Source organism: Epinephelus lanceolatus, chromosome 21 (assembly GCF_041903045.1).
Source record: "Epinephelus lanceolatus isolate andai-2023 chromosome 21, ASM4190304v1, whole genome shotgun sequence".
NCBI lineage: Eukaryota > Metazoa > Chordata > Actinopteri > Perciformes > Serranidae > Epinephelus > Epinephelus lanceolatus.
The window spans coordinates 14,320,258-14,346,733 of record NC_135754.1 but is presented as its reverse complement, the minus strand read 5'-3'; the positions used below and the strand labels follow the sequence as shown (position 1 = coordinate 14,346,733).

The 26,476-nt window shown below is 42.0% G+C and overlaps 1 protein-coding gene and 4 non-coding genes across 14 annotated transcripts in view; 4 read left to right on the top strand and 1 right to left on the bottom strand.

Moving 5' to 3' along the window:
• rhbdf1b (rhomboid 5 homolog 1b (Drosophila)) overlaps positions 1-25,760 on the top strand; it is a 59,493-nt gene extending 33,733 nt beyond the window's left edge. For 2 of the 10 annotated variants that reach the window (XM_033612025.2, XM_033612027.2), the window contains exons 2-20: positions 4,898-5,039; positions 5,202-5,338; positions 5,661-5,807; positions 15,153-15,381; positions 15,869-16,075; positions 17,925-18,047; positions 18,151-18,293; positions 18,461-18,715; positions 18,802-18,913; positions 19,047-19,121; positions 20,843-21,004; positions 21,205-21,305; positions 21,390-21,453; positions 21,599-21,693; positions 21,958-22,033; positions 22,387-22,487; positions 22,635-22,788; positions 22,870-23,093; positions 24,624-25,760. In XM_033612025.2, the coding sequence (XP_033467916.2) occupies positions 4,926-5,039; positions 5,202-5,338; positions 5,661-5,807; positions 15,153-15,381; positions 15,869-16,075; positions 17,925-18,047; positions 18,151-18,293; positions 18,461-18,715; positions 18,802-18,913; positions 19,047-19,121; positions 20,843-21,004; positions 21,205-21,305; positions 21,390-21,453; positions 21,599-21,693; positions 21,958-22,033; positions 22,387-22,487; positions 22,635-22,788; positions 22,870-23,093; positions 24,624-24,819 (2,715 nt within the window). In that variant the 5' untranslated portion in view covers positions 4,898-4,925 and the 3' untranslated portion in view covers positions 24,820-25,760. Of the gene's footprint in view, positions 1-4,897; positions 5,040-5,201; positions 5,339-5,660; positions 5,808-8,682; positions 9,367-9,811; positions 9,957-15,152; positions 15,382-15,868; positions 16,076-17,924; positions 18,048-18,150; positions 18,294-18,460; positions 18,716-18,801; positions 18,914-19,046; positions 19,122-20,842; positions 21,005-21,204; positions 21,306-21,389; positions 21,454-21,598; positions 21,694-21,957; positions 22,034-22,339; positions 22,488-22,634; positions 22,789-22,869; positions 23,094-24,623 lie in introns of those variants that run through there. The other 8 variants (XM_033612029.2, XM_033612030.2, XM_078163273.1 and 5 more) reach the window with 8 other exon arrangements.
• On the top strand, positions 1,437-1,530 carry trnai-uau (transfer RNA isoleucine (anticodon UAU)). Its single transcript has 2 exons — positions 1,437-1,474; positions 1,495-1,530. It is a non-coding gene; the product is annotated as a tRNA-Ile (tRNA).
• On the top strand, positions 1,995-2,088 carry trnai-uau (transfer RNA isoleucine (anticodon UAU)). The gene is made up of 2 exons: positions 1,995-2,032; positions 2,053-2,088. It is a non-coding gene; the product is annotated as a tRNA-Ile (tRNA).
• Positions 22,180-22,273, bottom strand: trnai-uau (transfer RNA isoleucine (anticodon UAU)). Its single transcript has 2 exons — positions 22,236-22,273; positions 22,180-22,215 (listed from the first exon to the last, which is right to left on the bottom strand). It is a non-coding gene; the product is annotated as a tRNA-Ile (tRNA).
• trnap-cgg (transfer RNA proline (anticodon CGG)) lies at positions 23,815-23,886 on the top strand. Its single transcript has one exon. It is a non-coding gene; the product is annotated as a tRNA-Pro (tRNA).
• Positions 25,761-26,476: the final 716 nt, after the last annotated feature.

The following is a 26,476-nucleotide window of genomic DNA, read 5'->3' as shown; positions in this document are numbered from 1 at the left end:
TTAGACTAACATTAGCGGTTCCACCTTCCTTTGTTTTGGATTTACAACCCGGACCAAACTGATTATCTCAGATAGAGTTACATTTGCTTAAACGTTGTTCACTAAATAATGTAGTCTTACATTTATGCTTATTATAAAATTTGGACTTCAGCTCTACACTGCAATATAAGAACAACAGTGTTTATTTATTTCCATGTCTTCTACAGCAAACTGACTGGACAACATGGCCAAACACAAGTATGACGCTGAGAAATCTGAAGCCTGTGGCTGGACCAGTTGGAAACCACTGTTCTAATCTACAAGATGTTAACTTCTTGCCTGAGACATGCAGCTTTAGCCTCGGTATTTTAGCATGTCATCATATATATAGCCACAAAGCACGTGCTTAAGACTCTTTAAAAGGGTTCTCATTTTAAAAAGAGCCAGCTGGAAACATTTTTTTAAGCTGCGGACCATGTTTTCAACCAAATCATAGAGCTAACTTTAGTTTAATAAGCTAGTTAGCCACAGCTGATACAATCTTCCAGCAATAGTTGCTACAAAATGAATAGTCATTGGGTAGAAATGTGCCTCTGTGTCCAGAATTGGTCACAAAGTCATTGAACCACTGTTTAAGAAATTGCCAAGAATTTCAAGTGGTAAATGTGCCACCATTATCATTGTAAGCAGCATTATGTGCCGTGTGAGAATGGAGGAAATGGTCAATTGGACTTTGTGTTGGCCATCAAAAGAGCCTTTTTTTAGTGCTGGTGAATTCCAGAGCCTCAGCACTTAATACAATTAAGTGAGGAGCTACTCCGTGCACGATGAAAGGCTATTGTTACTATGTGGAACACAGTGACACAGTAAGAAGCGTGCTTCACCTGACCAGCTCAGCAGCTTTCAAATGCAAAACCCCACAGGAAAAAAAATGATTATTGTTGGTGTTGGCACTTTATATAAAAAGGCAGCACTGCAAACTGCCTCATTTGCACTGGTCTGCTCAGGGGCTCTCACAGAGATGGAGAGATGTCTTGTTTAAACCTCCACTGGAACAGTTCAGCAGGAAAACCCCTTTCACTCTCCAAATGCCTTCTTTACCCATAAACCCATTAACCAGCAAACAACAGGATGACTGGAGGCTTTGGCACACTGTTCTGTGGCTTTCCCTCTGTTTGTGTAGCTCACTTGTTCGATCTATGAGGCTCTGTCTTTCTGTTAGTAGGTGGCCCGCTACACTCAGACTACTTATCCCTAAAGTCTGCTTAAAAGAATGTGAGCACACTCAACAGCAAGTAATAGTTGTCTCTGTTCATTGAGGGCATGTGTGCGTAGGGGGGGAGTGTGTGTCTGAGAGAAAGAAGAGAGCCTTACCTATGAGATAGCTAGTGCCATCTTGTGGTGTTAAAGCTGCACTACTGTCCCTACAACAGCACTCTATGATCAGCAGCACAGAGGCTCCAGTGGCGCAATCGGTCAGCGCGCGGTACTTATAAGACAGTGACCTGCAGAGCAATGCCGAGGTTGTGAGTTCGAGCCTCACCTGGAGCAGCATAGCTTTAGCTTGACCTGTCAATCACAGGAGATGCTCTGACATGCTGATCATCTGTGTGAGGTTATTATGCATGAATCACAGCAGACAGAATCTGTGGTTGTTTAGGGAGAGTAAACAGATGTCATTCAGCTGTGCTGCTCATTACATGCATGGATGTTAAATTAAGGTTTATATTTAGCTAATTTTCCACATTGCAAAAAAATCGACTTTTTCGAATTCAAGCATCTTGCTGTGTTTTTTGAACAAATAAGCTGTTGTTCAGAATATTAAAGACATATTCTTTTATTGAGTCACAGCCCATTTGGCTCAGTCCACTTCCTTTTTACCCGCTGGCTCATACTTTGAACCACCAGCTGTGGATATATAACAGCCCATCCTGATTACTGCTTCATTCCTGTTGTCATATCAGAGCATCAATCAGTTTTACAAGTCAGGTGTAGTCCTTCATCAATGTTCAGAGGCTCCAGTGGCGCAATCGGTCAGCGCGCGGTACTTATAAGACAGTATCCTGCAGAGTGATGCCGAGGTTGTGAGTTCGAGCCTCACCTGGAGCAGTGAAGTTTTAACCACACTGGCTGCTCTTCAGTAGTAGGTCCACCTCAGCCCTATTACATAACGGCAAAATGGGTGGGGCATTTAAATGCTACACGATTGACCGATAATTGCAGGATTAGCGCTGTACCGCCTTTCACAAGATATAGCTAAAGGCATCTTCTGCAGATAATTCAATGCAGTACGTCAGCAGGCACATGGTTATTACAGTTATTATCACTTTCTAACATAGAAATTCCCGTTTGTGATCTGTATCATGATTATTGTAGCTATTATTGCTACAGGTTTATAAAATCCTTTATAAAGTTTTCCATGCATTTACAGATGATGTTGGGGATAAAGAAGTCACACATGCTGAACAGTACCACTGTCTAAGCAAGTCAAGTCAAGTCAAGTCAAGTCAAACTTTATTGGTAGAGCACATCTGAAAACAACCGCAGTTTTGAATAGTCGTAGAATACAACAACTGTTTGCTAAATACAGAAGCAAAAAACAAAAGGAAGAGAAGACAGAATAAACAGAGCAAATTGCAGCACAACGGAGGATGAAATCAATTTAAGTCATCAGATTCAGATGAGTTGTATGCCATTCTTGGAACCCACTGGCTGTATTCGGCATCTGACTTCCAGCAGACGGCGATTCAGCCTCTGGGGGCAGACCCCCGATTTTTTGGCATTTCGGTTTGATTTGGGCGGAGGAAGCAAGTTTCCGTTTCCAACTTCCGTTTATATATAAGTAAATATGCTGAACCATTGCGATGGATTCAGAGTTTGCAGTGACGCCAATTATGTTTCGCCTCGTTAGTTCACCGGACGGACCGTTTAACCTGGCAACCACTGCAGCCGGCTCAAACGTGATTGGTCAATATCACGCGGACTACAAACAGCCTACAACCGGAAACCAGGGCTCTTCCGCTCTTCTTCCGGAGGCAGTCATATAGTAATGAAATGGGTTGGGTCTTCAGTAGCGACTTAAAGGTTTCTATTATCGGAGCAGCTTTTATTTGTATATGTAAGCTGTTCCAGAGGTTAGAGGCAGCCGCTGCAAAGGCTTGGTCATGACAGTTTTTGGGCCTACTTCTGGGAACGTTCAGGAGCGTCTGATCGGTCGACATCAGTGCTCTAACTGGAGTATGAAAATACAGCAGTTCTGCTAAACAAGGTTGCACCAGACCATTTTAAACCTTAAAGATTAGCAATAAAATCTTAAAATCAATCCAAAAACAGATAGGAAACCAGTGGAGGGAGGCCAATACTGGTGTTATGTGATCCCGCTTTCTTTTTCCAGTTAGAAGACAAGAGGCTGCATTTTGTACTAACTGCAGATGACAATGTGACTGCTGATCCACACCCATATACAAAGAAAATATTCTATCCGAGAGGTAATAAAAGCATGAGTAACGTAGGTTGTTACCTTGGCTAAAAGTCTTAATGGAAGAAAGCCAGTTTTGACAACTGAGTTGATTTCTTTAGGAAATTTGAAGGAGTTGTCAAAAATCACACCAAGACTTGAAGCAAAACATTGACTGTGAGATGCTAAAGGGCTAAGAAAACAAGCAGTCATCCATTCGGGTGGTTGACCTTACATAACAGTCTAAGTTTTATTTTCAAGAGTGAGAAAGTTTAAATCAAGTAGTATATATAAAGTAAATATTAAATGCAAATAGTTATGTTTAGTAAAATATCAAACTGTCCATGATACTTTCTTAAGAAACTATCTGCTAATAGGCGAATGAACCTACACACATGTAAGCCTAACCATAGAGACCTATGGGATGCATTAAACTGAAACTGAGAAGCATGTCAAATAGTGAATTTATTTTCCAATTTATTTATCTTCCAGAGCTTTATGCACTCAATGCATTGTGGGTAACATACACATCTGGAGTGACCATCGTTGTTGACTCGTTCCCTCAGCACTCCTAGGGTTAATCTCACTCATATTCACCTCAGTTTTTTTCAGTCAAATGAAACACTTAATGGCGGTGGGGATTTCCCTGGAGGGCAAGTGCTGTGGTGAATCCAATAAGGGCATGTTGAACGACTAATGAATCGCAGCCACTCCGACAATACCCCGGACTGAACGGGAGAAATGGTTCATCTGTGAGATTCTACATGATTCAGAGCAGAAAGACTTTGTCACTGCTGAGGGAGACCAAACAGATGTCAGTGCAGCTGTGGTGCTCGTTACACACATTGGCTCCACCTGGATTCATATTAAATTAAGGTTTATATTTAGATACATTTCCAAGTTGTTAAATTATAGACTTCCTCAAATAAGAGCATCTTAATGAAGACAGCATCTGGCTGTGTTCACTGAGCAAATAAGCTGTTATTCAAAATTAAATCCATATGTTTTTTTAATTAGTTAAAAAACCAAATGTCCTTCTATTAATACATAAATTATGACTTTCAAAGAACTTGTATCATTCAGGGTGAAGCCCCTGGCTGCATGGTGCACTGATGACAGGACTGTACGATCAATAGGCACAAATCACCGGGTCCATGGGGTCAATTTAGACATGTTCATTGTCGATACTGTCACTCTGCCTTATACGGCTGGCAGACCAGTAGCTTTAAACATCCGGATTAAGCAGTTTGTTTATTCAGGCATTTTGCCTCCACATTGGATCTGTCTGAGCTGACAGCATGGGGAGATGTGGATTACTGTCGCACACTGTCAGTGTCTGTAATTACTCAACAACAGTTTTTGGCTTTGAATAGCTGAAATATTGTTCCCCGTCATCATGTGTCTGGAAGCGTATTATGACTATTGTCCTACAAACCCATTTCCTCTGTTTGTGTTGTCCAGCTGGCAGGCGTAGGGGGAGCTAGCGAGCATGGATGAGCCGGGCAGCAGGAACAGCAGCCTGCAGAGGAAAAAGCCGCCATGGCTCAAACTGGACATCCCCACAATCCAGCTGACGCCGGACGACACGCCCACACTCACCCAGGTAATAACAAGAGACGAATACAGGTCAAGTTAAGTTTGACATAAAGCTTTTGTGTGATTATTTCGTAGACTTTTACTTTGTTAACATTCACATAAACTGGGCTCAGTGGGCATAATCTGTTTGTGTGTATGTGTGTGTGTGTGTGTGTGTGTGTGTGTGTAGCAGCCAGTAAAGCGCCTGCGCAGTGTCAGCATGCCAGGTGAAAACCCTCAGACCTGCATTGCTGCCCTGGAAACTTCCAACAACTACCTCAGACCTCCTCCAGAGAGATTGCCCTCCTTCACACAGTCCATCAAGAGGTTAGAAACACACACACACTCACACTCAACATAACGTCTCTTTTTTTCCTCTCCACTGATTTCCTCCAGCTGCTAATTTTCTTCTGACTTCAGCCTGTCGTATTTTAATCCCTATAATTCTTCTCCACTAATAAATCTTTAACAGAACTAATTTAAGCTGCAGCCTCCTCTCTGATTTAACATAAATTAATCTTGCCCTCTTTTCTTCTCTCTTATCCTCCCTTTTATTTGATTTTTCTCTTCTCCTTCCTTCATTCTTTGGCTTTCCCCTCACCGGCCCCCTGTGCTCTTCTCTACATGCTGCACTGCACTGTGCGTTAAGTGAGAAAAGGGTGCGCTTTGAGCGGGTCAACACAGTTCCCCCAAAGGGCCAGAGGGAGCCCAGGAGGGTGTCAACCGTCCGAAGGCGGTCCTGCATCCCCAAAATACTGACCCGACGGCGTTCATCGATACCCAAACAGATCATCAGGTACAGGAGAGGTGGAGCAGGGATGTGAAGGTGCCCCTGAAATTTCTCTTTGAAGCACTATGTTGTAAAACTTATTTGGCATACCCTGGAGCTGTCACAGATTTTTTTAAACTGGATGAGTGGATTTAAAATTTAGCAGTTCACAGCAATGTCAATGTCATTTCACAAGGATAGTAATTTACTTAAAATTCTAGTGATGAGCCAAAGGTTTCCAAAGGTATAAAATATACAAGGTGTGTGAATGAAATAGTACACAAGTGTGTGAATAAAGTGTGAATGGAATAATACATAAGACATCGAGAATATTTTAATTTGATGGAAGGAATGGTACACTCATAGTGAAATTAGTCTTCAGGTTTTATATAATTTTGTCAGACAATGTGAAATAAGATGATGTTTCCAACCTTAAAGCTACTTAAGGCGAGATAAAAGGGGAACTGGTTGTTCAAGTATATTCCAGCCATCAAGATGATGAGAAAAAGCACCCAAAAACATAAAAGGAAATAAAATTTTCTTAAGCACTGTTGAAAATAGCGAGTGTAAAAGCTCACATCTCTGGGCTTTTTTTGGTTGTGGTGATATTTTAATGACCACATTTTCAACTAGAAATATTTAAGCAGTTTTGTTTTTTTTTAATGAAAACAATATATCAAATGGCAGTGTGTAATATGAAAGGGGGTGGCTTGTGGTGACCAAAAAAAAAGTGAAGAAAAAAAAAAAATATGGACGTGGGTTATGGATTAGGTTATCAGTGTGTGTCAATGGATAGCACCCTCCTGTCACTCAAAGTGCCCACGCCTTAATTATGCATAATTTTAAGCCTTAATAAAATATAAACATGTGAGTTGTATAAAAAAACATATTTATTTCTGCTGTAAAGGCAGAAATTTTAACTTGGGGGGTAAATGGGGACTGACAGCCTCAAGTAGCCATTCAGTTTTTTGGCACCTCCACGTTGGCTCCATTTTTCAGTACCAGATATTGCCCCTTGTAACTTCCCATTGAAAATGAAAACCCACCCCTGCAGGTACCTTCAGCTCTGTCGAGTGTTTTAACTTAACTCAGCTCATTATATTGGTTTCACTGCCCGCAACTTTAACGTTTTGATTCACGCTCACAATGATGTTTTCACTTTATGCTCAACACCAGACAGCAGACTGACAAAGCTGTCCAACATAGTGGAGCATTTAGCATAGAATGAGAAGTTGGTGGAAACCAAAACAGAGCAAAAAAGAGAATGAATTTTGGACTTAAATTGATCAGGTGGCCAGAAATACGGCTCCAAATAAATGTGCTCCATATCTGCTTGATGTGTAAATAGGTAATGGTTTGGTTACAACTGCCTCCAAGTAGCCAAAATAATATAATATAATAAGTGAATGCAGCTTTAAAGGGACAGTTCACCCCAAAATCAAACTACTTTTATCTGTCATGCTGTTTATCAATCTAGATGATTTTGATGCGAGTTGCAGAGTGTTGAAGATACCGGCCTTGTCTCCAATATAACTGAATGGACAGAAGGAGGCATGCTACTGAGCTAACGTTAAAGCTTAGCAAGGGAGGATGCCATTAATGTTTGCATCTTTTGTTGTCCTGAGCATGAGCCTCTTGTCCATGAGTAGATGTACACTTCCTTCTGTGCAGTGATACAGTTGGCAGGTGTAGTTTGGTAGAAAGAAAATAGTGCCTACATGAAACTGCACAAGGCAGACATCTCTACGCACGATATCTCCAACACTTGGCAACGCAAGCCAAAAAACTATGGATTGTGAAGTATTTCTACAGGTTAGAGGAAGAATATGTGTTTCGGGTTTTGGGGTGAACTATCCCTTTAAAACAGACTACAGTATATGTTGTCAGCTCATAAAACAGGGCGTAACTGCAGCAAAAACATACTGTGTTTCCAACACCTCTCCCCCTTTATGTCTGTAGGGACCGAGTTTTACACAAAAGTCCTATTAGGATGTTGGAGTCTCTTTGTGCCACAGATGTGACGCTTTGAACAAAGTCTATGACACATAAGCTCTCACACACACTCAGTGTATCAGTATCAGTCCAGGTGGCACACAGGACCACATGGTTCAAGGCAGACAATAACACAATTACTCACACGGACTATCTATGTGCCTCACGCAGCATGTGGGCCACATCAAAGCGTTCAATTGAATGTAAATGTTTGAACACGGGGGCCAAGACTAAAACCGAGAGACACCGACTTCAAAGGAGTGTCTTAATGTCTTAACTTTATCATGCCGAGGTTTACCAGGCTTGCATGTGTGTGTGAGAGGGAAACTGAATTAATGCGTTTGATGTTTATGAGAGAATTAATGGGATTTGGAGAAAGTTTGGGCGTGTGTGTGTGTGTGTATGGGAGGTTAGCCGAGGTACCTCTTCCTCAGAAGAATGCACAAATACAGGATAAATCTTTATTCTTCAAACGAAGTGTTGTCGGGGGGTGATTTGCTGCAAACTTGTAGGGTAACTAGGAGGACACCCTGATGTTTGTTGATCTTTTGGACGACAAAAGAAAATAAAAAGCTCTGTGAGTCATTTTTCATGTTAAGGAGCCATTAATTCTGACAGAGTTAATAATTTATCTTAATCACACTGATACTTGTAATGATAGGTGTTTGAACCGAGGTTCACACGCTCCATTGGGCTTCTTTTAACTACTGACAGGAATATATAGCTGTAAAACAAGGTGGGGTTTGAAGCACTGCTCCACTGTATGAGTGTGTATGTATGTGTGTTGTGTCCAGGCATGTCCCAGTGCCCTCCCTCCATCTCTCCTCCCTCCTAATGTGTGTATGATGTCCCATCGTTCTCCTCTCCCTTCTAATCTCCCATTTCCTGTGGAGTGCTGGTGTTTAGACATACTCAGGCAGGGAAACAGAGAGAAGGGGCTCATTGATAGTGATCGCCGGGGCTCTGAATGGGGGGGATGTTCAGTTTGACAAGGACCAGAGCGGCTGTCTTCTTTGCCCAGTAGGTCACATCCTTTTACGCGAACTCTCGGGGAGGGATACTGGGAGGCCTGCCAGGCGCTGACACATTCACACACTCTCTCACACGTACACAGGCGTATGGGAACTTGTGTTTGTGTGTCGGTGATACAAGGTCAGAAAATTTAAGATCCTGAATGAGCGAGTCCAGCTGGTGGAAGACTGGGAGTCCTCTTTACATCTCATCGTAGGGATCAGATTCCCGTCTGACTGAAGAGATCAGCGCCGGCTTTCCTCTAACCTTTGATTGACTGGGAGTTTGCTGAGCAGGACAGGGATGTTGCACAGAGTCTGGACATGTGGTGATCTCTTTGCATAACAGCGAGTGTTACAAGGTACCGCTGGCCTGGATACATCGGGAAATCCCCTTATGGAACACTATGCGTGATCCGCGGAGGATCAGTTTGCTTTCAGTGGATCAGGGTTTAGTACTGGTGCGGGGGTACATGGGGACAACGTGTTAGAGATGCAGGTGATGGAGGCTATCCAGCTCCACAGTGCCTGCCCCCCTCAGGTATGACCCAGACCCTGAACCCCTCCTGGAGCTCTCTGGACAGGTGAGTGTGGATGGAAATGTTGCACAAAGCCCCAGTTGATGTATTTCTCCTTTTGGAGGGTCTAGGGTTACTTAAGATATGTAGAATATAAGAGTTAGTTGAGACTGGTTGATCATATTTTAAAATCTGTGCATGTTTTAGGTTGTACAAAACTATGATATATGATTGCACGTAAATCTGCGCTCTCTTTTAGCAGTGGGGAATGTAGACGATGTGGGTCAGACCTGAGTCACAAATTTGATGACTTTAGACTCGACTTGACAGAATCAAAAACAGACTTGTGACTTGACTTGGACTTGAACCTTTCATCCTGGAAATACTTGACCCTCGCCCCAAGCCCAAGGATTAAAAACTATGTTAAGTAAAATGTGTGTCATGAATCAGTTAATTTCCCTTTATTTCCTGGATCAGCTAACGTCAGTACAAGTCATTCCCAGCAAGTCAACACCAATCCAACAGCATCCAATCAAGTTGCAGGAGAGAACCATGAGGAACTGTGGTTGTTCACATACAAAAGTTAACTAGCTAATTAGAGACGGAGACGCAACAACTTTCAACTTTGTTCGGCATTTGAAGCTGCAGAAAGAACTGTAAGTTGAGGCTGATATTAACATAGTTAGCAAACTAATGTTTAGCTAATGCTATTACTCTGTTGTTGAAATGGCATTACATTTGGTAAAGAGTGCATTAGGACTTGTTTAGGACTCAAAGCGTAAAGTTGAGGCTTTGGGACTTGTCTGTCTTGACTTGGGACTTGAGTGTAAATGTTCAAGACTTACTTGTGACTTGCAAAACCATGACTTGGTCCCACCTCTGGAATGTAGTATTCAGAAACTTAAAAGGAATAGTTTGACATTTTGGAAATACGCTAATTTGCCTGGTGACAAAGAGTTAGATGAGAAGAAATGTGCATAACAGAAGTAGAACTACCTGTGTAGCAGAAGGGGCCCTGTTATTGTGACATTGTATATTATACCGTATATTTCTCTATGCCTAACTGTATATTAAGGCGTTAGCATGTGTGTTGGAGCTGGTAATAATGGGGCTGATTTTATATACCTAATATATTGTTGGTGACAGTGTAATAGATAAACATGGGCATTTTTGCATGTTTTATTTAATTGATATAGATGGTTTGGGGCTGAAGTCACTTCAAACGAACATGTCATAACAAGTAAGATTTTTAATTTGGATAATTGTTGTGCACAAAGACAAATATTCTGACTTTCCGTGGGAGTTTTTTCTTTTTGTCAGGGTGTGAAACAGCACTTAGATCAGAATGACACTAAATTACCCCATGTGGTCCCAGATATAATTGAATTAGGGCTGTCATACTCTTATTTTTTTTTAACCGCAGTTAGTCGCTGAATTTCATTAGTTAGTCACGGTTAATCACTTTTTTTAATGGCATGTTTAAAATTCCATTATTTTGCATTTCAAAACAGTTTTAAAATCTATATGAACAAGTTGAAGCAGGTCTTCCCAGAGTTTCTTTATTGGGAATCGAATGAATGCAAAGAAGTTTACTTTATGATTTTGTCTTTCACATTTATTTCTTATGAATCAGGGCGGCACTGATACAACAGTGTGGTCTTGAAACCATGACTTAGAGATAGGAGACTATCTGCTTATTCTGTGAATTGCAGGGTTTTTTTCCTGGGTTTTGGGGCACATGTTTTTGCATAGTCCAACCATTAGAGCGAAGGAGTACAGTGTGCAATCAGCGTCAATATGGTGTACAGTTGCTCTCAGACAATTGAGTACTCACTGAAGTCCAATGAGCCCTTTGCACTTTTCAGGAGTTCCACTTTAGTTGCTTTCTCTGATTCTTAGAGGTCCTAAGAATCTATCTAAACTATGGTTCCCCACGACGGTATGGCGTATGACTGGAACAGCATACCAACCTGAGTACGTTCCTTAGACCTGCGTCTTCCATGATGTTGACTGGTCTGCAGTCAGTTCTCACCCATTTATAAAGGGCTGTAGTTAACGTCTTCGAGTTAGTTTCATCCACCGGTCTGAGGCAATTTGTACAGTAGTGCTTTGCTGGCTTTGGCGATGCTGTTGCTCACTGACATCAGCCTGAGTAGCTGCACCTGAGTGCTCAGCTCGTAGGTGGTGTCTCAAACTTGAAGTACTTCGGTGATACTTTTATTCTGTTTGACACAAAGTGCATATTACTTTTGACTTGTCAAGTGAACCTTCCTGGAGTATTTTAAAGTGAAATGAGCCATTCAGAAGGGCAGTGGTGTTGTTATTTTCCATCACTGTGGTAGCAGGAAGCAGGAACCACAAGGACCATCCAACCCTATTCAGTGACTGTGAACCTGACATTTGTGCCCTTAAATGAGGTTCCTTTACAATACAGTACTGAAGTAACACTATAACCTTCCATTGATGGATTTGTCCAATCAGAAAACTCAATTCTTATCTTCAGTGCTCATACTTATCGTCTCTTTATGCTCTGTTTACTGATAGGATTTGTTTAGATTGTAGTAGTTCTGCCCCCTGGCCTTTTCTCCCTGATGAAATGAGTGCTGTCTAAGCCTATAATTATGCTACAGTAGATTGCTGCTGCATGTGTACCAGCCTTACCTCGAGGATAGGAAAGCTAATTCATGTGGCTTAACATCAGCTTTAATCTTTGATTGGTGTTGGATTTGTGCTGTCGTCAACCAGTCGTGAATATTTTATTTATGGTTTTGTGTGGGCGAATATGACATGCACGCGTGTCGGTGCATGTGCGCACACAGACAAACAGCCACTTCTCTAAACAAACACAAACAAATGTCAGCTATCTTGAAACAGACCTTGAGTCACAACGTGGGCGAGAGTTTGCATCATGTTTTACCGTCAGTAGTGGATGTTCATCTTGAAACAGATCTGTATTTGAGAAAGGTCTTATTTTCATAGTATGACCTCCTCTCCTCCTCCTCCTTGCTGTCAGAGGCCCAGTCTGACTCCCGTCTCGCTCTGCTTTCACAAACCTGTCTTCTCTCGAAGACATTCCTCTCCGGGAGGACAACAGTCAGGACCGCGCCACCCCCTTCCTGCCCCTGTGCAGCCTTAAAAGGCTTCCCCAGCTGGCGTCTTTCTTGATGAGGAGGGTTGAGTGTTTATTACGGAGTGTTCTGCTCTCTAAACAGTTTCCCCAGTGTGGCCTCCCCCCTCCTGATCCGTTAACACTCAGCCTGGCACGCAGGCGCTCTTTCATAGGAAAAAAGGGACCTGGATGCACATTTATTTAGAATAAATGACGAAAACACAAATACACACACACACACAGAGCCAAGTCGGTTCATGAACTGCAGGACTCGGACAACATCTGCTTCTTTACCACTGACTGAACAGAGGGCAGTAGGTCGTGTGAGGATCAAGACAATATTTTTCATCCAGGCCCTCTAAGCTGGGTTGGCAGCGTCCATGCAATCAAACATGGAGATGTACACACAGAAATAGAGAGATAGAGAAGAGATGAATGATTTGGGAAAATGATCGAATTGAAATTTTTTAGACCAATATTGCAACTTAGTAAGCCTTTTTAAAAGTTCCTATCTTCCTCTGTCGTGTTCCTGATCTCTTTTCTTCTCTGCTCTGTCATGTACATGTCACTATGAAATGAGATGACTCTGTGCATTAATTAATATAAAGAACATATCTTGATTTAGCTATTGAATTGAAAAAGACTTTAATCACAGTAAAATATTGCAACTTCAAGTCTTGTAAAAGTGTGATAACATCATGACTTTAATAAAATGTGAAAAAAGAACAACAGGCCAAGAATGAGCATCAGTATATGAAAAATAAATATGAATCTTACTGATCTCTGTGCAAACTGACCGTGGCTCTACCACATGCTCGTTGTAAACATGTTGTTAACTTTACCCAGAAGTTTGGAAGCAGGACACTGGAAGTTTTCTTGGGTCTCGAGGAGCTGCAGTGTTTATTCATGGACAAACTGAAATGTCCACTGTACATCTGTAACACTATGGCTGTAGTTTAACCAAAGAAAATCTTAGGTGACTAAAAATCTACCTGCTTTTTTACCAATTGATTAATCGATGGGGAGAAAAATTCCGCCCGTTACGTCTAGGTTAACTAAATCGTCCACAGTGCACTCATGGCACTCTACCTGTTAGCGTTGCGTGTCCACCAAAGCTTATTTTTCCTGTTACAAGGCTTGACATTAATGCTTGCCCAGGTCAAATAAACTCTGTGTTCGAGGAAGTGGAAAGCCTCATGCAGTTGTCTGATTGGGCAGTCTATTATAGCGTTATCTGAAAATAAACAGTATCACTGAAGCAGAGCTGTTCCAGCCGAGCTGTGTGTGCTAGTCTGTCTCATCACCAAGCATTGAATAGGACCGATGAGAGAAACAACACTGCGTTGTCGATGTCATACACAACATGATGCTACTAACACTAAATATCTCTGGAACAATGCATGTGAGAAACATACTTTCTTTTGCCCAGAAGGTAACCTTAGTCATGCTGCTGGTCCAACAGAGGCTGCGGTGTCATTTTGGAGACTTTGTAAAATAAATCCATGGTGATAAATCTGACACTGGAAGTCTTCTGTGATTATTTATCTTTTTTTTTTTTTAATTGAAAAATGAGAGTTGAAAAATGTTCAACATCGGGTAGAACTCTGCGCACATCACTGTCATTTTTTACTCAGTCGTCCAATCACAAAGAGCGTCACATACATGCTTAAGTGCTGAACAACACCGCCTAGCATTTCAAAAGGGAAATTAAAACACTTTGATGGACACATCGCCTCATAAATGTAACACAGGCTATTGCCCAACCAATGAGAATTTGGTCGGATGAAAGCATATTGACCAGCTGATGAGAAGATGTCAACCCGAAATAACTTTACTGCTAACTTGTTCTCTGCTTCGCTCGCCATCACCTGTCTGCTCTATCTGTGGCTTGACCACACACTTGCTATGCACACATCATGCTACTGTCATACCAGTGGAATATGTTAACATGTGGATTGCACTTAAAGCCAACCTTGGCCTTGTTCACACGATAGAACTGCAAGCGTCAAAGCTCACTTGTGGCATTTTACAAATTGTTTTCTTTATCTGCTTTCATTTACATATTGTAGCGTAGGGTGAATCAGTGATGATTTCTTAGTCTGATATGTTGCACAAGAGGCCTGCTGCAACCTAATTGTAGCTCTCACTGTGTTCTGTTGGTGCTAGCCTGTGTTTTATCTTGATTTTTTACTACCTAATTACTTATTATCATCCAGATTTAAAGTTTAAGATGATTTTTTTTGCATTTAAAATAAATCTAATTTGTTAAATTTGCCCTACCAAGTAGCTTAAACTAGTCTAAGTTTATGTCTTGTTGCTGTTTTGAAATTTTTTCTTTTGTATTAAATGTATTAAACAATGCATCTTGGCCTCATGTTTAGTATTTAAAGTGCCTAAAAAAGTGTCAGGTTTCACATTTATAGATGCTCTGTGCGTCTCTGTACATGTATGGTTCTCCTCATCAGTATAGACAGGAAAGCAATCAACAAATGATCCAGTTAATCAGTCGACTAATCCCCAACAAGCAGCTGCAATCTATCAAGATCATCATCATGTTGATCTGTTAATCAGGAGGGATCTACGGCTCAGACTGTCAAAGAATAGTCAGCGTGTACTGTATGTGTGTGTCAGGATTCTCTGAAGGCTACAATAGATTATGTATAAATATTAAATGAAATAGACAATGATGGCTGCAGTGTTGTTATTATTTTCACGTACTAACCAGAGTGCGTCCTCTCCCCAGGGGTACGGCCGACTGGTTTGGGGTGAGCAAAGACAGCGACAGCACCCAGCGATGGAGGAGGAAGAGCCTGCAGCACTGCAGCCATCTGTACGGGGGTCTAAAGCCACAGGTGATGAGGGAGATGGAGCTCCACAGCCAGGACAACCTCTCCCTGGCCAGCACTGAGACCCCTCCTCCCCTCTACCTCCCACCCCACCACCCCAGTCACCACCACTATGGCATGCAGAGGGTAGGCTGGCGCCAGGGGCACGTTACAGGATGGAGGAGGGGATTGAAGAATTATTCACCTTTTCCTCCATCATGTTTCTCTTTCACTCTCTTTCTTTGGTTCACAGTAGATTTCCGGCGCTTGCTTTACCTCTTTGCTCTGTCATCTTGCCTAGGGTTCAATTGATGACTTTTTCATTCATGAAGCATTTTTTTGAGTAGACGTTTTTGAATATTTTATGCAAGAAATATCTAGTAAATATGATTCCTGACAACAACTATCCACCGAAACTCATGATGCTACTACACAGCTAATGTTAGTACTGAAGGGTAAGTGTGGTAATCTGTGACATCAATCTAACCCTAGTTTAGACATGTGTTCATCCTGCTTTGCACTATTCTCTCACCATGTGTTTACTGTTGTATGTGGCTTGAAAATTGAATATGAAAAAAAAAAAGCTTTGGTGAACACATACATACTGTGTGTGTGTTTGTATGTGTGTGCGCAGATCGTAGACCCCCTGGCCCGGGGTCGTGCCTTCCGCATGGTGGAAGAGGTAGACGGCTTTAGTGTCCCGCAAACTCCCATCACGCCCGGCACTGCGTCCCTTTGCTCCTTTTCCAGCTCCCGCTCCGCCCTCAACCGGGTGCCACGACGACGCAAACGGGAGTCTGTCGCAGTCATGAGCCTCAAGGCTGCGGCAGCACTGATGAAGGTGTTTGTTTATTTTTTTTATTGTTGTTTGTACAGTAGATTTTAGTTTTGTTTCCAGATAGTCTGTGCTTTGCAAAATCTGTGCTTCAAAGCTACTGCGAGCCCCTGTTGTTCTGAAATTACTTGTCATTTCTGCAAAACGTAAATGCACAGTTGGACCAGCTGTAACTGTGCTATACAAAGGCATTTGTCCTCCATTACAGACAAACAGCAGTACATCACTATCTTTTTCTCTGAAAAGGAGATTGAGTTTAGGATATATTCAGTTCAATTCAATTCAATTCAGTTCAGTTTAATTCAATAGAACTTTATTTATCCCGAAGGATATTCTTGTGCCACAAAATGTTTCGAATTACAGTAACACAAAGTACAGTAACCACAATTTTTACAATTTACAGGGTCACTCACTGGGCTCAATTTTATAACATTAGGGTATTAAATATGTGACGGAATACAAATATACAAGATAAGAGGTATTTCCTAGGAGCAAAATACAAAACCAGTGCCTAATAGAGTAACAATACTACACTTTTAATAGGTTTTGAAACAAATCTTTAAAAGACAAGGGGTCTCATTTATGAGGCAGTGTGTAGGATCCCTACTAAAAGGGTACATGCAGACGTCCAAAGTGGCCGGCGCCAAAAATGACTCTGATTTAAAAAAACGTTACCGTACACAATTTATTTTTATAAATCCAAAATCAACTTGGAATTGTCCGCACATGGATCAGCCTCATATTCCGCCCTCTACAAGCCCACATTCAACTATAAATGTTCAATGCAAAGCACCTCATCGCAGCTGACATTGGGCGAGAGGCAGGGTACACCCTGGACAGGTTGCCAGACTATCACAGGGCTGACACATAGAGACAGACAACCATTCACACTCACATTCACACCTACGGACAATTTAGAGTCACCAACTAACTAACAACAACTGTTTGGACTGTGGGAGGAAGCCGGAGTACCCGGAGAAAACCCACGCTGACACAGGGAGAACATGCAAACTCCGCACGGAGGGGCTCCCCCACCCTGGCTTCAAACCAGGAACCCTCTTGCTGTGAGGCGACACCACCATAATCTTATAATGATTTTTAAAACTCAAAGGTGCTTATGGAAAGTTACGGCTCACTAGCACAAGCACATAAAATGGCTGGACTGAATGTTTGTGATAAAGTGAATGTATAAGTAACAGGTGATATGAAGTGCATTTATATATGTGACAGGCATCATTAAATTTACAGTGATTCTTCTCACAATTAATTTCTACAATCTGGCTTCAATTCACCATCTCATCATCTGCATCACCAATTTCCTGTGTCTCCAAAATGTTTCAGACTTTCCCTGCAGGTGCACACATTCTCCCATCAAGTTTGTTTTAATAGATCACAACTTTTGCATGGATGGAAAGTGGCGTACCCCTATGTCAGGCCTCAGGAGTGTCAGAAAACACTGAGTTATGCACACGCACAGTTTAATCTCCATTATCTTATGTTTTTGTGAAGAGATTCCTAGAAAAACAACATCCATTATATTCAGTATTCATTCAGTACAGTAGACATGGCTCTCTGTATGTGGTCCACTGGCTACAGACTTGCCCATATGAAGGGATAAATGTTGAGTGAGAGTATCTGCGAGTGTGTGTTGTGTGGGGGTCACCGGGTCCCACTAGCAGATGGTCCATGGTAATACACACACTGAATGCTCAGCTATCTGCTGATCTACTGACACACAACCATCAGACTAAGGAGGTAACAAGTTCAGTAGGAGACTCCCCCAGAAAAACTGTTAGGCATCATTGCACCTCTGTCTGATGATGATGATGTTTGTGCGTGTTGTTCTGCTTGTTAGGGCCGCACATTAGGGGACAGCACCGCCGGGCGATCTCGCAGACGGAGTTTCATGCCTCCTAGTTTCTTTGAAGACGACACCGTGGACTTCGCTGATGATCTCGATACTTCCTTCTTCACCAGAGTGAGCAGTGGACACACTTACACACACTGCAAGCCATAATGTGTTGGCCTAAAGCACAATCTTGTACCCTGAATTCCTACTTAATTAGTTTTCATCTTTGTAGGAAGGCCTGCATGACGAGTTGTCCAGCTATGCCGATGAAGTCTTCGAGACACCATCAGAGGCCGACCTCAAACATTTGGATGAGAGCGAGCTCACGGGAAGTGCGCTGGACAAGAATGAACTGGAGAGGAGTCACCTCATGCTGTGGGTTTATGTTTGTTATACGCACACATGAACCTCTGACATGCTGCAGGGGAGACGTGACAGGACAAGCTCCCAACCTTTGCATCATACTGCCTGATAATGTTATGTGCTGTATTATAATACCATGCCCAACATGCTTTCTCTCACTTTCCTTTCCCTCCATCCAGGCCCTTAGAGCGAGGCTGGCGGAAGGCAAAAGACGGCTCTCTGGTCCAACCGAAGGTGCGTCTGAAACAGGAAGTAGTAAGTGTCAACAGCCATCAGCAGCGCGGACAAAGGATTGTGGTTCCCGTTAAGAAACTGTTTGCAAAAGAGAAGAGGCCCTACGGGCTCGGCATGGTGGGTCGTCTCACAAACCGGACGTACCGCAAACGCATCGACAGCTTCGTCAAAAGACAGATTGAGGACATGGACGATCACAGGTAGGACAGCCCATTCTGTTTCCTGTGGGGGATGACTGTCCACGTCCCAGATGATGGAGGCTGAATTTTTTGTCTGTCGTCTCTAGGCCTTTCTTTACCTACTGGATCACATGTGTCCATCTGCTCATCACCATCCTGGCTGTCACCATCTACGGCATTGCTCCTGTGGGCTTCACCCAACATGAAACTGTTGACTCTGTAAGTACATTTTATACGGCTGTTATAATGAATAGATTGATATATTTTTGCTAAAGAATTTGGGGTGAACTTCCAGTTAAAACATATGATTGAGCAATGTTAGTAATACTGCTTTTCCCTTTTCTTTTTTGAGGTCTTGAGGAACAAGGGAGTTTATGAAAATGTTAAGTTTGTGCAACAACAAAACTTCTGGGTCGGTCCAAGTTCAGTAAGTATGTTTTATTTTCCATCTTATCTCTATGATTTTTCTTCACTCAGCTTTGATTGTGGGGGTCAACATGGGAAACGCTCCAGTGTTTTTAACCCTTTAATGTCCACACACCATATTTCATTATGGCTACTATTTTTGCAATGTGACCCCATAGTTTTTTAAATATAAGCCTACACCAAACGGTTGATAGATTACTTCATGCTATGTGTAAAACAGAAAGAAAAATTTAAATTACAACCCATGTTTTGTTATAATACTTGTAATATGTAGTATACCAACATGTGTCAATGGGTTACCATGGCATTATAAGTATTACCAGTACTAGTGTTATTTACACAGATTCATTCTCGATATTTAACATTACAGTACTTTGAAAACATCTCAGATATGGTGAAAAATCTTACTAATATTTTTTTTCATCAAATATATAATGGAATAACATTAAGTGTATGGTATTAACAACAGTGAATATTCATCTTTTTTTTTATTTGCTGAAATTGTGAATTTATTATCTCAGCATTGCTATCTTTACCATAAACAGGCAATCAGCTGTTTGGTTGACCATGGCTTTAGACGGTAAAAAAAAAATCATACTTGCAAATTGTTTTCAGCATATATATAATGTATAACATTAAATATATCATTAAACAAAAATGAATAAAAAGTTTTTTTTTTTTTTTTTTAGCAAATAGTAAATTCTAATTACATTAGCTTAGCTTCATTACCTTCACCATAAAAGGACAAATGAACAGATTGGTAGAGCATGTTTTTAAAAAATGACTTGACCTTTACTGGACTTTTAATTTTTGTAATAAGTCACTTAAATCTGTTCAGTAAGACCTCTGAAACTATAAGATATTGAAGATATATGCCCACCTACGAAAATCCAACACACAGAGCCCACATGTCTGGAATGAGTTTTCTTGTTACTAACTTCCTGTAGGAAACACATTTAAAAGGCGTATTATTTAAAGACACAGCGACATCTAGTGGATTTTTAACAGCATAACATACCTATATCAAATAGTAGCGATAGCTCAGTTAGGTGAAATTAAGTTCAAAACATTTTTCATTAAGATGTAGTGACTCAAAATGTGCTCTGACAAATGGTTGAGCAGAAGGGTTAAGTCTAGTTGTCTAGATCTTTAATTCCAGGAGTACATGGAAAATTGAGTAGCTCAACTAATTTGGAAACAAACAACCAAACAAACAATAATAAAAAAAGTCATAAGCAAAAAACTGTAACTTATTAGCAACCAAACAGACAAGTCTAAACAATAATTAAAAGTAATGGATACATGGTTGAAATAGACAATGCTTGATGAACTAGATAAACAGTTAAAAATAGTTATCAAAAGTAGCATAAACCGTTAAAGTAGGTAGCTTAAGGTGCAGAAACAATGGTTAATATAAATTGCTTGATCAGTGATAGTGGTTGAAATAGCTAAAAGTAATGAATAAATGGTTGAAAGATTGAGCTTTTGTCACTCCAAGTGTTAGTAGCACCAATGAAAACTTGACCAAACTGTCTATTTAATTGTATATAAACACTATTGTTAACAATAACACCTTTTATATAATGAGTGTTGAATAACATCGACTTTAAAATCACTTCACATGAACACATTTGGCTATGATGGTAGTTCAGACAAGAAAGGTTGGGAGCCACCGTTCTTGATCCACAACTTCACCACACCAACCTAACCTCTGTCCTGCAGGAGGCGCTGATTCACCTGGGAGCCAAGTTTTCCCCATGCATGCGCCAAGACGAAGAGATCCACAAACTGATCCAGGAGAAGAGAGCGAGGGAGAGGGAGTCAGGCTGCTGCGTGAGGAACGATCGCTCCGGCTGCCTGCAGACTCTACAGGAGGAGTGTTCGGTCAGTGAAAGCAACCCCGCCGTCTGTGTATGGGATGATATAGGATGTTAAAACGAGATATATTGAACAGAAGCGTTACATGGGACACCTTTAGGCATCTCCTGTTTCACCATTTAGTTGCACTCACCACTGCACAAACAAAGATTGATTAATAGAAAAATGTTGATGATTTCTCTCCCTCTGTCTGTCTTCTACTGCAGAGCACCCTGGCAGTGTGGGTGAAGTGGCCTCAGCACCCCAGCGCTCCCACTCTGAATGGTACACTCCGCCAGCATGGTGCAGTCTGCCATCAGGACCCCAGGTAAGCACTCCTGGGGCTTAGTCGCTCTTACAGTAGACGAGTGTTCACCTGGTTATTTTTTAAGTTTTGCTCTTGGTTTTGTAGAATCTGTCTAGAGCCGGCCTCAGTTTCGCCTCACGAGTGGCCTGATGACATCACCAAGTGGCCAGTGAGTACATTTACTTCTTAGGTTTATCCTTTCCTTGTTAGCCATTGTCTTAAACATAAAAAAGGGCCGACTGAATGCAGCACTTTCACCTTGAATATAACGACTAAATAGCTTGATGTAATGTTTCGTCGCTTATGATCTGTAGGTTTGTACACGGTACAACTCTGGGAATCACACCAACCTCCCCCACATAGACTGCACCATCACAGGCCGGCCCTGCTGCATTGGAACCAAAGGACGGTGAGAGTCGACGTCATTGAACACCACAGGAGTAGACTCGTACAGAGCTAGTGTAGATTTTTTTTTCTGCATGATTAAAGAAATGATATAATTGCAGGACCAACAGACAGTGTCTATGTGACCAGGATTGATACTGGAACACTTTATCACATTAATTTAACACAAAAACAAAGATGTATTTATCTCGTTTTACAATCCTGACATTTTGTTGTTTTTTTTTTGGAGTGTGAGCTGATTAATTCAACGAGGTGTTTTATGTTGTAGATGTGAGATCACTTCCAGAGAATACTGTGATTTCATGCATGGCTACTTCCACGAGGAGGCTACTCTCTGCTCACAGGTAGGACACACAGAACAGTCTGCTTATGATTCACCTACTTGACACAACAGCTGCTATATTTGCTAATGGTGAAGGCTTTTTATGCCCTAATCAGTATTTCAGAATGTATCTGAGATGCCCTCAGACTTTTGAATTTAAAACTTCGCTGCTCCAGGTGAGGCTCGAACTCACAACCTCGGCATTGCTCTGCAGGTGACTGTCTTATAAGTACCGCGCGCTGACCGATTGCGCCACTGGAGCAACTGTTGTTGGCTGGGAAATGAAAGGATTTTGGACTGAATTCAACACTCTCATTTTCCTCCACAGGGTGGCAGTGGATCTTCAGGCTGACTGACTGCCTCTCTCTCTTCCAGGTGGCTTGTATGGATGACGTGTGTGGTTTGCTGCCTTTCCTCAACCCGGAGATCCCAGACCAGTTCTCTCGACTCTGGCTGTCTCTCTTTCTTCATGCTGGGTGACTGAACTCTTCTTTTTTTACATTCATCTGATGATAGGCCCCAGCAGCACTAAGAGTGATGTTTTATGTGAAACTAGAAGTGCTGTATTAGTGATAAATTATAAGACACCAGGTGGATTTGGTCTGTCCTGTTTGTGTCTGTAGGATCCTGCACTGCCTGGTGTCAGTGTTCTTCCAGATGACGGTGCTGAGGGACTTAGAGAAGCTGGCTGGCTGGCTGAGAATCTCCATCATCTACATGCTCAGCGGCATCACTGGCAACTTGGCCTCAGCCATCTTCCTGCCTTACAGAGCAGAGGTACAGTTTCACCCTCACATACAGCTGTATAAAAGATGCTACAAGTTAAATTTCTTAATTGACCAGTGAACTCTATCTCAGGTGGGCCCTGCAGGCAGCCAGTTTGGCATCCTGGCCTGTCTGTTCGTGGAGCTGTTTCAGAGCTGGCAGATCCTCGAGCGACCCTGGCGGGCTTTCGCCAAGCTGCTGGCCATCTCGGTTTTCTTCTTCTCCTTTGGTTTACTTCCGTGGATTGACAACTTTGCCCACGTCTGCGGTTTTGTGTCAGGATTCTTCCTGTCCTTTGCCTTCCTGCCATACATCAGGTAGGTGAAGACAGAGATGTGTGTCCCTAAAACATAGAGAGAGAGAGAGATCAGTGCCGCTCTCACATCTGTATGGTATGAACTAGAGCAGGCTGCTGGTTGGTGTAGTATTTAGAGTGGAAACAAGAGGCTGGTTCAGTCTGAAGAAAGAAAAATCTGTCTGCCGGTACCTTTAAAGCTCAAACTTTTCTACCCCTTGGATGAGGTGTTTTATGCTTCCTCCAGGCTTTATACTCAGCTCAGCGAACTATATCCTGGCTGCAGCTTCGTATTTTATGATCATATATGAGGATAGCATTAATATCCTCATATAACTCTTGGCAAGTAGGCCAATAAGCCGAAAAACTCAGCATAACAAACTTTATTTATGATGAACTTATATTGCTGAAAGGGGTGTCTAATGTTAGAATAATCAACACAATTTATTTCCTGTAAAGGAAAACAGTGAAAATGGGAAAAATCTACATCAGGTTTAATCAGTGCAAACATACAATAATTCATTAGCAATATTGATGCTGTGGTGACCCCCATCTGAGAGCAATGTCTAAGTTATTCCAGTCCAAGTCAGTGGATAAAGCCTGGCACTCTAAAGGTCAACTCTCCAGGATGAACATGAAAATCATGTGTGTGCATGTGTCTGACATTATACTTAAAGTATTGGAAAGGCAGATTTTCTGCAATATGTACAATCCTATATCACAGTTTTTGCATTGTTGCATGTGGCTCGTTGGTCTAGGGGTATGATTCTCGCTTCGGGTGCGAGTGGTCCCGGGTTCAAATCCCGGACGAGCCCAAAACTTTCTTCACTAAGACTGCATTTCACTGTCTCAGTGCTTGTTCTCAGTGGAATAACTGGCCACCAAGACAGTGTGATCTCAATGTCCCCCAGGTGTAGCCCAGCACTGAAGCTTTGCGGTGTAAAGCTGCATGCAGCGTATTAATACATTCAGCCCCTCCTTGCCCTGCTCTCCCCTTAAGTTTATCATGTTGCTGCTGTGCCTGAAACAGAGTCACACGCACAGTGACATGGCTAACTGTTAGCATCACTTGGTTCATGGTTATTAACAGGTTAAATATCAGAGTTTGGCTGTTTGGATGTCGGTGTGAGTGTGTTCAGACCGTTTAACGGCTCACTGTTGGATGTTAACCACTGCTGCTGTGTTAGCTTGTGCTAATGAGGTAATGAAAGTGGTCAGTTCAGACAGTCCTTAAGCGCTACCACCCCACCACCACTATCACAAACAGTTTCTAATTCTGTGGGAAACACTGACTACTCATAACAGTGGGATCTGAATCAGAAACAGCTTTGCTACTATTTTTGCAATTTTAACTTGCTCACACAAAAAAGGCCTTAACTATTGCAACATGCATCGCAGTTTTTTTTTTAGAATACCTGCTGTGAAAGGCAAGCTGCAACAATCCCAGAAACAGCTGGCAAAATCCTTGAGAGACTGAATAAAGTTAATCTGGTATATTCTATGTGACTTGCCCTCCATTATGAGATGAGTAACGCAGGTTTTTCCTCCCCAGCTTTGGCCAATCCGACATGTACCGGAAGCGTATCCAGATCTGCGTCTTCCTGCTGGTCTTCCTAGGTCTGCTCTCCGCCCTGGCCGTCCTCTTCTACGTCTACCCGGTGAAGTGCGACTGGTGCGAGTACCTCACCTGCATCCCGATCACGGACAAATTCTGTGAGAAGTACGACCTGAACGCACACCTCCTCTGAACATCAGCCCCTGAAATAAATGTCACCTCGACTGTTTCTGGATGTGCACTGAGGCTGAACTGGTCATTAATGTTGGCTATGGAGCAGCTTGTGACATTTTCCTGGAATAATGACCAGAATTTCAGGATTTCATGTGGATGTATTTGTTTCACTGTTTGGAAAAGTTCAACAGACCCATTAAGAGTAAAGGCTGAGCATGTGAGCCTTCAGGCATTTAAAAATTTTCACACGCATGGGAACCCAACTATCAATGTAAAGCTGACTGAAAAGGACTAACCATTATTTTGTGTGTGACTGATCTCTAGCTGGGCTAATCAATGAGCAGTCACACTGGAGGCGAGTTACATAGACAATTGTTCCTGCCAAATGATTTACCTCTCCTGTGTGGTAACTTAACAGTGCCGCTCAGTGGCCAAAAGGAACAGTACAACCTGAAGAAGCTGCAGTGGCTGAGCGGAGGATGTTTGTTTTGTACTTTTTTACTGGATGTCTTTAGAGTTCAAACTCGCCAATAAATGAGACTGTAAAATGTGCCTTATTGACACAAAACCACGGGATGTCTTTTTGTGCCATGTATGAGTTTGTGTCAGTAGTTTCTGACGTTTTGGATCTTGTTCCTCAATCGCTGTAGAAACTGCATCACACAATCTGACACACTCATATAATATATATGGTCTTACTTCAGTATTTAGTGGCTGAAATGCCACTTTGTTTTTTGTTTTTTTACCACACTGGAAACATTAGTTTCCAACACAGCCTTTAAAGCACTTCAGTCATCAATGGATTGTTTTTTTTATATTCGCCCAGTGTTACATCTGTAAAGAACGCACTTGTATGTTAATCTGCTCCATTGTGAATAGCTGTTATTGAGGTGAAGTTGTGTTTTTATTCATTGTGGTGGCGTTTTAGCTACCTGACAATAAACAAAACAAGACGGTTCAGCAGGAGTTCAGCTCATTATTTTTAAATGTCCATGTGGTGCCTGCTCACTGAGGATACGTCCAGAAAGATAAACTACTCTGCTCTAGGTGAGGCTTGAAATTACAACCTCAGCATAAGTCAGCTGAATGCTATCTAGCCTGCTGCACGCTGAACAATTGCACTACTGGAGCCTGTTGGGTTGCTTTGAGGGGCCACTGTTATCTGCCGTGTTGGAACCATGCAAGGAAACTGGTAAACTTTTGTAACTGCTGTTACAGTCCAAGCTCAAACACACAGACGAGTTCACTGAGGAGCAGAGACATGATTTGACAATAAGGTAAAAAGCACAGGCTAAAGATTTATGTTAAATATAGTTAAGATAATATTTTTTATACAGACTAGGTAAAGGTCTAGTGTGTAGTGTTTAGTAGTATCTAGCTGTGAGGTTGCAGAACTAAAATTTCTCCCAAGTGTGTAGAACTACAGTGGCTAACGTGAAAACACAAATGGTCCTATCTCGAGCCAGTGTTTGGTTTGTCCGCTCTGGGCTACTGTAGAACAACATGGCGGACTCCGTGGAAGAGGACCAGCTCTGTATGTAGACATAGAGTGCTTCAAGGATGACGTGGATTTGTAGGCCAATATAGAAGTTAGCATCGCCCTGGTTCCCTCATCAAAAAGCCTGTGGGATTTTCACGCTGGATTGTTTCAGAAAAAAGCTCTGTGGTACTTGCAT